Here is a 12,275-nt window from a genome sequence, read left to right as displayed (position 1 = left end):
CAAGGTTTTGACATTTCTGTCAGAAAACTTATGAACTATGATTAAGTATACTGTAACCGAAGTGAAAACTAACAAAGCTGTTAAAGCAGATGACATAGTGCTGTGAGATGAAAATACAATACTTTTGGAAAAGAAAGTAAATGCTATAAAGATATGAATTGGAAATGAACATAAATCAGAGCACTATTAAGTAAAATAGGTAGAAATGGGGAAAATAATATATGCTTTATTTCATTCCATCATTAAATTGTGTTCTTTGTGGAAGGGATGAAGCCATGGATTGAAACCATCTGGTTAACTGCAAGTCTCTCCCACACACTCCTAATACCTACGAAAAATACTGGATTGCAAGACAGCTCATGGTTTCATTGCTAAGATAGCTGAGCACTGGATAACAACATGTATGCTTTATTGTAACAGAAAAGAGTTAAAAATTCCAAACCAAACTGATTTAGTATGCAAAATATCAGCAAATGTCAAGTCAGCAAGTGAAATTTCGAACAGGATAAGAAAACTAGGAAACGTTTTATACACTCAAAAATATGTTAAATTCAAGTTCTTTTAACATACGAGGGGGATCCAGGAAATAACGACCGTTTTGTTGTAATAATTTAAAAAAATATATTTATTTGAAAAAACAAAGTCTGTTACATAACTGAAGCTTCCTTTACTTCTCTACATAATCACCACCTACATTTAAACATTTGTCGTATCTGTTCACTAGCTTTAGAATTCCCGTGTTATACTCCTCTGCCGCCAGTTCATTAAGCCAGGTGTTCACTGTCTTCTTCAACTCTTCATCACTTCCAAAACGCGTACCACCCAGAAAGTCTTTCAGCTTAGTGAAAAGGTGAAAATCGCTAGGAGCAAGGTCTGGACTATAGGGCGGATGATCAAAGATTTCCCAACCTAACTGATCCAGCAATTCTCGAGTTGAAGCAGCAGTGTGCGGGCGGGCGGGCATTGGCGTGAAGAAGCACAACTCCTCTCGAAAGCATTCCTCGCCTCTTGTTTTGGATGGCTCGCCATAGTTTTCGTAAAGTTTCACAATAACGATTTGCATTGATCGTAGTGCCTTTTGGCATGAAATCCAGCAAAAGAACACCTTTGCGATCCCAAAAGACAGTAGCCATGACTTTTTGTGTTGAGAGAGTCTGTTTGAATTTTCTCGGTTTCTTGGGTGATGAGGGATGATGCCACTCGCGTGATTGGCGCTTGGTCTCTGGGGTGTTGTGAGACACCCAGGTCTCATCACCAGTCACAATTTGATCAAGAAAGGCGTCTCCATCTGTGTGATATCGCATCAAGAATGTCAACGCTGAGGCCATTCTCTGAGTTTTGTGTTGGTCACTCAGTTGCCGTGGAACCCATCGTGCACAGATTTTGTGGTAGCCAAGATGTTGCGACACAATTTCACCAAGCAAAGAACGAGAAATGTCAGGAAAGGCAATATGCAATTCGTCGAGTGATGTGCGCCTGTCTTGCAAGATTCTGTCGTTCACTTTAGTCTTCAGGTCTTCTGTGATGAGTGATGGGCGTCCGGGTCGATTTTTATCGTGGACATTTGTTCGCCCATTGTTGAACATTTCGCACCATTTTCTCACATTTCTTTCATTCATTACAGTATCACCATACACTTCTTTCAATTGCCGGTAAATTTCTGCAGGTTTCAAATGTCGGGCATTCAAAAATCGAATCACACTCCTCACCTCACAGTCGGCGGGATTATCAATCACGTCGTTCATTTTGAAGTAACACAAAATGCACAATGGCGACTTGTTGCAACCAGTACTCACAACATTATGAGAACACATGTTAAGGAAGCCAGTTGACCTTCAAATAAGGAAGGGTCCACACCTGTGGAGTAACGGCTAGCGCGTCTGACCGCGAAACCAAGTGGCCCGGGTTCGATTCCCGGTTGGGGCAAGTTACCTGGTTGAGGTTTTTTTCCGAGGTTTTCCCTCAACCCAATATGAGCAAATGCTGGGTAACTTTCGGTGTTGGACCCCGGACTCATTTCACAGGCATTATCACCTTCATCTCATTCAGACGCTAAATAACCTAGATGTTGATAAAGCGTCGTAAAATAACCTACTAAAAAAAAAATAAATAAGGAAGGGGAGTCAGCTGCGCGGCGGGTATGTGCGAACGGTCGTTATTTCCTGGATCCCCCTCGTAGTAAAAAATGTAAAAATAAAACATACAGGTTTGACTTATACACTTACTCGCCAACCTACCTGGTCTTTCCTCTGTCCTTTTCTCTATCTTTATCCCTATCCTTTTCCCTCTTCTGGCGCTCCTTCTCTCTCCTCAGCTCATCCGCAAAGTCGTCAGGAGTTCTGTGCCTGTGTCCTGAGCTGTGGAAAGTTAAGATATCACATAATTACAACGAGAATTATTGGGAGATCTCATTACAACAAAGTTAAACTGTAATTGCTGGAAAGTACTGTACACAATTTTTTCTCATATACTGAGGAGGGATCGAAGATTTGCACCACAGCCTAAGAACTTCAGATTTTCACTTTTGTTGAGAAGGAGAAGTGGACAAAGACCACACTTGTCCTGTTCTTACTCTCAGCATGACACACAACATGCTTGAGTCTGATTCTTTTGTTTCTATGAAGAAAGGAGTGCATGCAGATGAAATTAATTTTGATTTAGCTGGAAATCTGTATGAATTGCCATTGCCAATAAGTCAGAAAAAATTGGGTGATATTTTGAAGCTTGAGAAGTTCAGTCATCCAGTGCATAAGCAGCGATATGATCATATTCGTGAAGTAGGTGTGGATAGTAACTTGTATGTTCAAACTATAGAGGTATAACACTTCTGAATACAACGTATAAAGTCTTTTCTAAAATTCTGTATAATAGACTACTGCCATACGCTGAGAAAGTAGTTGGGAAATATCAAACTGGTTTTTGTAGAGGAAAGTCAACTATTGACCAAATATACACTCTAAGACAAATTCTGGAGGAAACAAGAGAGAGTAGGATAGAAACACACCATTTATTTATAGACTTTAGTACTGCTTATGACAGTGTGAATAGAGCTGGACTCTATAATGCTATGGAAGAACTTGGATTTCCCCATAAGCTCATAAGATTAGTGAAGGCCACCATGGAAAATAGTCAATGTTATGTGAAAATACAAATGGACCTCTCTAATAAGTTTACTACCAAGGATGGACTCAGACAAGGTGATTCTCTTGCATGCCTATTGTTTAATATATCATTAGAAAAGATAGTGCGGGAAGCAAAAATACAAACAAGAGGTACCATCTTTTATAAATCTGTACAAATATTAGCCTTTGCGGATGATATTGATATAATAGCGAGGTCAGAAAGAGATCTAATGAAAACCTTCAGAAATCTAAGAGATGCAGCTGGAAATATGGGATTAAAAATTAATGGAAACAAAACAAAATACATGGTAGTCAATAACAAAAATAATAATAAAACTTCTAAGTACATTGAGATTGATGATGCCAAATTTGAGACAATCCAGAGCTTTGTATATCTTGGATCACTAGTTAATAGTAACAATGATATCTCAGAGGAAGTAAGTAGAAGAATACAAAGCGCCAATAGGTGTTATTATGGGCTGCAAAAACAAGTTAAATCAAGATTGCTATCTCGTGGCACAAAATGTAGACTATATAAGACCCTAATAAAACCAGTGTTGACCTATGCATCAGAGACATGGCCTCTTAGCGAAAGGGATAAATTTAGATTGGCCGTATTCGAAAGGAAGATATTGCGAAGGATTTTTGGATCTGTAAGGGATGATGAAACTTGGAGAATAAGATATAACAACGAATTATACCAGCTTTATGAGTCTCCCGATATAATAACATCCATTAAGATTGCTCGTCTGAGATGGGCAGGGCATGTTAAGAGAATGGATGAATGTGAAATACCTAGGAAGGTGATGGAACATGGGATTGCTGGAGGAAGAAGAGTTGGAAGGCCAAAGCTACGATGGATAGACTGTGTTATGGATGACATTAAGAGGCTTGGAGTGAAGAACTGGCGGACGGTGGCTAGAGATCGAGACCGATGGAGAAGAATTCTTAAGGAAGCCGAGGCCCGATCCGGGCTGTAGCGCTATGGATGATGATGAGGTGTGGATAGTGGGACTCAGAGTAAGAATACTAGCATATGAATATGATATGTTTCCTGACAGCAGACATTAATATTTTGGTAAATAGTATTTATATTTATATACACAATATATTGTCTTGAAATAATCTGAGTTCTTTCAGTGTGAGAACTGGATATATTTATTGCTTATATTTGAAGAGTCCACTGCAAGAATGATGGATGTCATTTGGAATACATTTTGCAGGAGAAGCAATTGAAAGTTTGAAATGCTTAGCGCTCAAAGCTTAACTGAGATTTTCCGAACATTACTGGACAATGACTATCAGTGAATAATTTCGAGGGAAAAATTGTTCCGGAGCCGGGTATCGAACCCGGGACCTTTGGTTTAACGTACCAACGCTCTACCACTGAGCTACTTGGGAACTCTAACCGACACCGATCCAATTTTTCCCTCTATATCCACAGACCTCAAAGTGGGCTGACAACCGTCAAGCAACCAACTTCGAGTGCACACTAACTCCGTGTGACTTAAATTGTGGCTTTCTGTTAACGAACAGTGACGTGTATTATGCAAATCAAGATTTTCAGGTATAACTCCCTATAAAGTTGATTTGAATAATTTCGAGGGAAAAATTGTTCCGGAGCTGGGTATCGAACCCGGGACCTTTGGTTTAACGTACCAACGCTCTACCACTGAGCTACTCGGGAACTCTAACCGACACCGATCCAATTTTTCCCTCTATATCCACAGACCTCAAAGTGGGCTGACAACCGTCAAGCAACCAACTTCGAGTGCACACTAACTCCGTGTGACTTAAATTGTGGTTTTCTGTTAACGAACAGTGACGTGTATTATGCAAATCAAGATTTTCAGGTATAACTCCCTGTAAAGTTTATTTGAATAATTTCGAGGGAAAAATTGTTCCGGAGCCGGGTATCGAACCCGGGACCTTTGGTTTAACGTAGCAACGCTCTACCACTGAGCTACTCGGGAACTCTAACCGACACCGATCCAATACGTTAAACCAAAGGTCCCGGGTTCGATACCCGGCTCCGGAACAATTTTTCCCTCGAAATTATTCAAATCAACTTTACAGGGAGTTATACCTGAAAATCTTGATTTGCAATGACTATCAGTGTTAATGCCATGTAACTCTCTATGTACATTCTATATGCCTTAAGCTATGCATTGACAGTCTTGGTTCATTTTCGACAAGAAAGTGACATCCATCATTCTTGCAGTGGACTCTTCATTTGTTAAAAATAATATAAAGGCAATTATAGTTAATTTTTACTACAATGATTGTTTTCTTTCTGCTAAAACACATTTTAAGTAAAGTTATTAAGGTAAATAGTGTTTGAAGTTCACATTTGTCATTTTGTGTTGAAAGAAATCCAGAATTTTGATTCAGAGTGAGAACTGGATAACTCCATTGTCAGTTTTTATTAATAATTCATTGGAAATTCAATTGATATTTACTTAAATGGTATAAAATGTTAAAAAAAAAAAAATATCCTACATTTTTCAATGACTATTAAGAAATTTACTGAATGATGAAATCAATCAATCTTCTTAATGTATCCAGCTGTTTGCTGACAATATATAGTCCACTGTAGTCTATTCAGTTGTTGTTTTTCACGAGAAATGAGGGGTATTTTGATCGGTGTTCATTATAGATGCCTGGTGCTAGTAGCCAGAGTTGGGGTGTAGTCAATATATACTGCAGGGCTGTGTCTTCTGCAACTGGTACTGATGATTTTAATTTACTTCTTTTGTGGTTTATGGATGGACAGTATAGAAGAATGTGTTCCAGATCATCATGATTATTACAACACAGACAAGTAGGATTATCAGAAATGTGAAATCGGTGTAGGTACAATTGAGTGACAATGTGACCTGTTCTGGCTCTTGTTAAAAATGTTTGAACATGTCTGGGCAAGTTTTTGTACATTTCCAGGTCATTTGGTTTCTTTTGTACAGACTTTAAAAATTTTCCTTTGTCAGAAGAGAGCCAATTGTTGATCCATAGGTTTGTAAAATGAGACTTTACTGAAGCAAAAGCATTGGATAGAGATATTACTTGAAGAGGTCTTGGTTGCAAATATGTTGCCTGTTTTGCAATATTATCGACTTTCTCGTTTTCAGGTATACCACAATGACTAGGTATCCATTGAAATGTTATTTCCTTTTGGAGTTATTTTACCTCCGGAGAATTTTACAATGAGGGACTCCATGAATATACGAGGCCTGTCTAAAATGTATCTGACCTTAAATTTTCCCGCGCAAAGTAGTGATTCTAAGGCGACGCCACTGTGCACGGTGGAAGGAGGAACCGTAATGCACATGCTTGAATTTTTTCATCGCATTCGCTTGTGCCAGTCACTGGCTGGTGGTCGCCAAGTAAGGTGCTGTTCTAAGTGTTTGTCGGATTTAGTTTTCTCGCAAGATGACTGAATGAACTGAGCAAAGATACTGCATCAAATTTTGTCAAAAGCTTGGTGATTCTTAAAGTCAAACAATTCATAAGATTCAGCAGGTGTTTGGGGACACAAATGGTGTAACACAAATTAAGGAGTGGTTCAACCGATTCAAAGATGGCCGCACATCAGCGGAGAGTGAGCAGCGTTGTGGCAGGCCCCAAACTGCTCGGAGTGCAGCTGTTGTTGAGAGGGTGCAAAATTTGGTGATGGCAGATCGTCGTTTGACCGTGCGGGAGATTGCCGAAGAGGTTGGAGTGAGTAAAGATTCTGCACATGCACTTTTGCGTGATGATTTGAACATGAACCGAGTGGCTGCGAAATTCGTGCCCAAGTTGTTGTCCCCGGAACAAAAAGACCTCCGTTGTGATGTTGCACAGGACCTTCTGGACACCGCCAACACTGATCCTGGGTTTCTGAACACCGTGATAACTGGAGATGAGTCATGGGTGTACGGGTATGACCCAGAAACAAAAAGACAGTCGTCGCAATGGAAGCATCCCGAGTCTCCAAGGCCGAAGAAAGCGCGGCAGGTGCGAAGCAAAATCAAGGTGATGCTGACTGTTTTCTTTGATGTCCATGGAATTGTGCATCACGAATACGCACCGGAAGGACAAACGGTGACAAAGGAGTACTATCACGATGTTCTCCGGCGACTCCGTGATGCAGTTCAGCGCAAAAGACCAGACATGTGGACGGCGAACAACTGGCACTTGCATCACGACAACGCCCCCGCACATTCATCCCAATTGATCCACACTTTCTTGGCCAAACATGGAATTACAACCGTTCGCCAACCTCCCTACTCTCCAGACCTGGCTCCTTGCGACTTCTGGTTGTTTCCAAAATTGAAGACACCACTGAAAGGATCCCGTTTTGAGAGTAGAGAAGAGATAATGCGAAACGCGACGACAGAGCTGAACACCATTCCAAAAGAAGACTTCCAGAGGTGTTTCCGGCAGTGGAAGGATCGGTGGGCTAAGTGTGTGCAAGCACAAGGGGCCTACTTTGAAGGGGATTAGGGTCCCAACCCCGTCAGGTATTTGAAATATTTTTTCTGGCTAAAGGTCGAATACTTTTTAGACAGGCCTCGTAAACAGTGAAAAATATAGTGGGACTGTGTTGGTGGTAATGCAGCTTATATGGGTACCTCTCTGTTACTTGTTAGCTTAAACAACAAGTTTAAGCCCTCTCACCACGACATGGTGAGTATCCACAAGAGGGACTTTAATGGTATAAAATGTTAAAAAAAAATTCCTACATTTTTCAATGACTATTAAGAAATTTACTGAATGATGAAAGAAAATGATAAAAATAGATAGTTTTTCTCGATTATCTCAAACTACTGGTCTTTATCTACTTATCATTCTCGGGTCTTCAATTGAGGACTGTTTTTGCAAAACTTGCTAACCGAAAAAACTAAATTTTACAGGAGACACAAAAAACTGAATGGCAACAAGTAGGTTATAGGTGCAACGATCACACTTTGACACACTACAATGAAGAGAAATAATTCAATGTTACTAAGATGCCTTATGTTAACAAATCCACCAAAATCTCAATTTTGCTAATTTTGCAGTTAGCAAGGTTTGCAAAAACGGTCCTCAATTCTGCTTCATTTGGTGAGGGAGGAAACCTCAGAAAAAACTCCAACCAGGATTTGAACCTGGGCCCACTCATTTCACGGTCAGACATGCCAACTGTTATGCCACACAGGATATAATTATTACAATATGAATTATTGGGAGATGTCATTCCAACAAAGTATTATAATATTGTTGAAAAGTACTGTAGACAAACACAGTATGAATTAATATTTGGGATACTTTACCTACCTGTCCTTGTGGTCCCTGGATTTGTGCCGATATTCTCTGTCCTTATGGCGTGGGCTTCTGTCCCTGCGTGGTGGACTAGCCCTGAATCGCGCAGGACTGCGTTCTCGGCTCCTGTCCCTGAAGCGGACTGGACTCCTCTCTCGACTCCTGTGCCTCACAGGACTCCTGTAATGAGCTGGACTCTTGTCCCTGCTGTAGCCCCTCTTCTCTCTGCTGTAGCCTCGACTCCGTGACACTTCCGAACTGTGGCCTCTCCTGTGATCCTTGTCCGGGGTCCGTCGACGATCTCTCTCCGCTCCCCGACCTGGCAACGCTGCAGTTGTTCCGCCAACACCGTCTGCTCTGCGTAGGCGCGAAAAGCGTTCGGCCTCACCAAACGAAACTTCTTCGTCTGGAATATGACGAGCCTCCTTAGCAGGTTGCGGCTGCTGTAATACGGGTTTCGGCTGGCGTACTGGAGCGACTACCGGCGGGAACCGCTCATTCAATTTCTTCTCTAGCTTCTGCTGGATGGGAACCGGTATCCGGGGGAACAGAGAAGAGAACCACTCCAACTTCGTGAGAAATGCACGAAGCATTTCACCTATTGTCATCACCTGGCCACCTCCTGCTTTCACGTCCATCTCCTGCAATGATACAAATCAAACCACCCCTGTAAACCACGTTTATGTACTTTATATTTTGAAAATATAGTAACATACAGCAGTGTGCGTTTGTGTGTGTAACTCATCATACCAAAGAAAGAATTTTTTTTTTATCTTCTAAAGCTTCTTTCCTAAAATTTTTGCAGCTGAGTCATATTATTCCTTGAAATTAACCAATACCAATATCCTAATTCGAATTTTAGATGATGATGATGACAATTAATGACTGTCATCATCATCATCCTTATGGCAGAGGTATCCCCGTAACATGCCATGAAGGCACTTGGGGGGCATGGAGGTAGAGCCCCATGCTTTCCATGACCTCGGCACTAGAATGAGGTGGTGTGGTCGGCACCACGCTCTGGCCGCCTTTTCCCCCGGGAAAGACCCAGTACTCAATTTTATACGAAAGGTAAAGGTATCCCCGTAACATGCCATGAAGGCACTTGGGGGGCATGGAGGTAGAGCCCCATGCTTTCCATGACCTCGGCACTAGAATGAGGTGGTGTGGTCGGCACCACGCTCTGGCCGCCTTTTACCCCCGGGAAAGACCCGGTACTCAATTTTATAGGAGGCTGAGTGAACCTCGGGGCCGTTCTGAAAGTTTGGCAACGAGAAAAAATCCTGTCACCACCTGGGATCGAACCCCGGACCTTTCAGTCCGTAGCCAGCTGCTCTACCAACTGAGCTACCTGGCTGCCCATCATCATCCTTATCCTTGCATATATTAGACTTGATGGTGTGTTACTCTCTTACTTCCAAAATGTTCTCGGGCTTCCAGACTAATAAGTTGGTGATCCACTGATGTTTCGAGGTTGTTCATCTTCAGGGTTAACTGGTAATTAGGGGGGATATCTTGTTCCTTATTTATAGTGCCGTGGGGAGTAGTCAGTCGAGGAGCTGGGCACTGATTGGCTGTCCATGTTCCATGCATTGCAGATTGCAGAGTCAACATGGCCGATGTTTTGCCTTGTGTTGTGCAGTGCAACTGATTGACCGCAGAGCTCTCGGTAGGCCCAGCAGACGTGTTCTCATATGTCCTCCATTGATGACAGGCCGTCGTCTAGGTGTTGAAAAATTTAATAGCCGGTGTCCACGCAGTGCTGAGTTGGAGACCCGATTCAGGTTACCGCTTTCTACTGCTATGGCCAGGGTTTCCTTAACTCTCCTATCCCAGTAGCCCGACACTTCACCTCGGTATTATTGAAATGAGCCATATGGCCTTTTTCAATACAGTTTTCAACCAATCCAGATTCTTCTGGCTGCATTAACCCGATGCTTATATTTAGTATTACCTTTTTGAAAAATGACAATTATACAAAGACAACAGTATTAAAATAAAATTGATTATATATCTGGGGCATATAGGTTAAGTTGTAAATAGCATGCAGAAAACAATGGCAAAACTATCTTACTGTGCATGCATCAACTATGATTAGAGATTGGTTTGCACTTGATTCGCAAACCAATTGTGACTGTCAGGAATCGATTTGTGACAGTTTGACATGCTGTAAGAACACGTGACTATTAGTCAGAAACAGTCAGAATTTGAAGTTTTCGCTATACAAACAGTAAAATCTATATTTGCATAACAAGTTTGAAACTGCTCTACAAACAAATCTATTATGGATGACATCGAGATTTGTGATCATTGTTGAATATTTTCAGTGCCATGGAGATGTGTAAACAAGCCATTTATAACGAGATATGTCATTTATGCACAGTCTACTATATACAGTCACGAAGCTTGAGTTTTGAGAGTGCTAGAAACAATAGACTGTGACGGTACTATTTTGCATTGCCTGTAATGAGGCGATATTAGCGATCCTAGTGGTGAGCAACTATCTAATGTTTGTATATAACAAACAAAATTTGATAACACAATCTCAAGGGAAAAAATGGAACTCTCTGCATCAAAATCCACAGTTAATTCCCGATTTACCACGAAAATCGTCTGTAGCTGCATTTAGATTGGCAACAGGCCATGATTGTTTGGCCAAACACCTGCATAGAAATGGAATATATCAGTCCCCTAACTGCCCATTGTGCAACTCAAACCAAGAAATGGATTCGGAATACCTCAAAATCTGTGCTTCATTGGCTGACCATGATAATATCTTTGAAAAATACTGGAGTGCAAGAAGTCAAATGACTTTATTGTCAAACACCTGGCATTAGAAAACAACAACAACAACAATGTTTGCATATTTACTACATATTGAGCTTCGTGACTGTATATACTAGACTATGATTTATGTGTACAAAGTCTCAGTTATTACAGAATTTGTCTCTATCATTTTGTTCTTTATTATCGCTATTTCTTTCATTTTTACATGTTGTGAGTGTTTTGATTGTAAGAGGGTAGTCACACTTCAGCAGATTTTGACAATTTGTAAAACAAGAGAACATCATTTATGGTTGCTAAGTCAAAGCCTGATGTTCTCTTGTTTTATAAATTGTCAAAGTCTGCTAATTTCTGAACATGACCTACTGGTTTAAGTTATTTCTTCTAAGTTTTCACACATAGGTTTCTTATGTTAAATTCCTATGTCCTATATCCAGAAAAACAATATGGTATTTACATTATCACACAATAACCAAGTAAATATTCTCTCTATGGTTGTTTTGGACACTGCTGTATGTTAAAAACAATGATTTCAACTAAAACCCCAGCTACCTAGACGTTTATATTCATCTGGATTCAATAATATTTTTTAAATATTATATAAGATACAATATATTCTCAACATTACCCTAATATTAATATTATGCTCATGTAAAAGTTAAAAATCTCTACTTCATGGTATGAATAACAATTAGCCCTATCAGGTAGTACGTTAGATAGCTGAGGTGTAGTTTTGGGAGAATTCTTATAATCAAAATCCATTTAAAATTTACAACTTTTTTTTTTTTTTGCCAATTGTTTCTAAAGAAATTTAAAGTCTCCCAAATATATAAGAAAATTAATAATTATATAAATGATGTATAAAAGAAATGTTACATGGAAAGAAACTGCAAGTCTGTATAAGGAAAAGTCTCAGAGCATGAAAACAATAGGAGTTATGAGATGTAACAGTTGACATATTTGAATAAAGTAAGATATTTTGGACTGTTATCTTCTACATTTTAGCTCTACTACTGAATTACTGATTATGTTAATTCAATTTATTTTAATTTTATAAATGCGCAAAAAACATTAGTAAAAACTGGTTTTTGA

General features: G+C 40.1%; 1 protein-coding gene across 2 annotated transcripts in view; it reads right to left on the bottom strand.

Annotated features, from left to right (window-relative positions):
- LOC138713789 (pre-mRNA-splicing factor 38B) overlaps positions 1-12,275 on the bottom strand; it is a 49,055-nt gene that overhangs the window by 11,453 nt on the left and 25,327 nt on the right. Inside the window, exons 6-7 of one of the 2 annotated variants that reach the window (XM_069846211.1) lie at positions 8,415-9,040; positions 2,238-2,357 (exon numbers count right to left, since the gene is read on the bottom strand). In XM_069846211.1, coding sequence (XP_069702312.1) covers positions 2,238-2,357; positions 8,415-9,040 — 746 coding nt within the window. Of the gene's footprint in view, positions 1-2,237; positions 2,358-8,410; positions 9,041-12,275 lie in introns of those variants that run through there. The other variant, XM_069846212.1, reaches the window with a different exon arrangement.

This window comes from Periplaneta americana, chromosome 14 (genome assembly GCF_040183065.1).
Source record: "Periplaneta americana isolate PAMFEO1 chromosome 14, P.americana_PAMFEO1_priV1, whole genome shotgun sequence".
NCBI lineage: Eukaryota > Metazoa > Arthropoda > Insecta > Blattodea > Blattidae > Periplaneta > Periplaneta americana.
The sequence above is the reverse complement of the archived record's forward strand: the minus strand, read 5'-3'. Positions and strand labels throughout refer to the sequence as shown.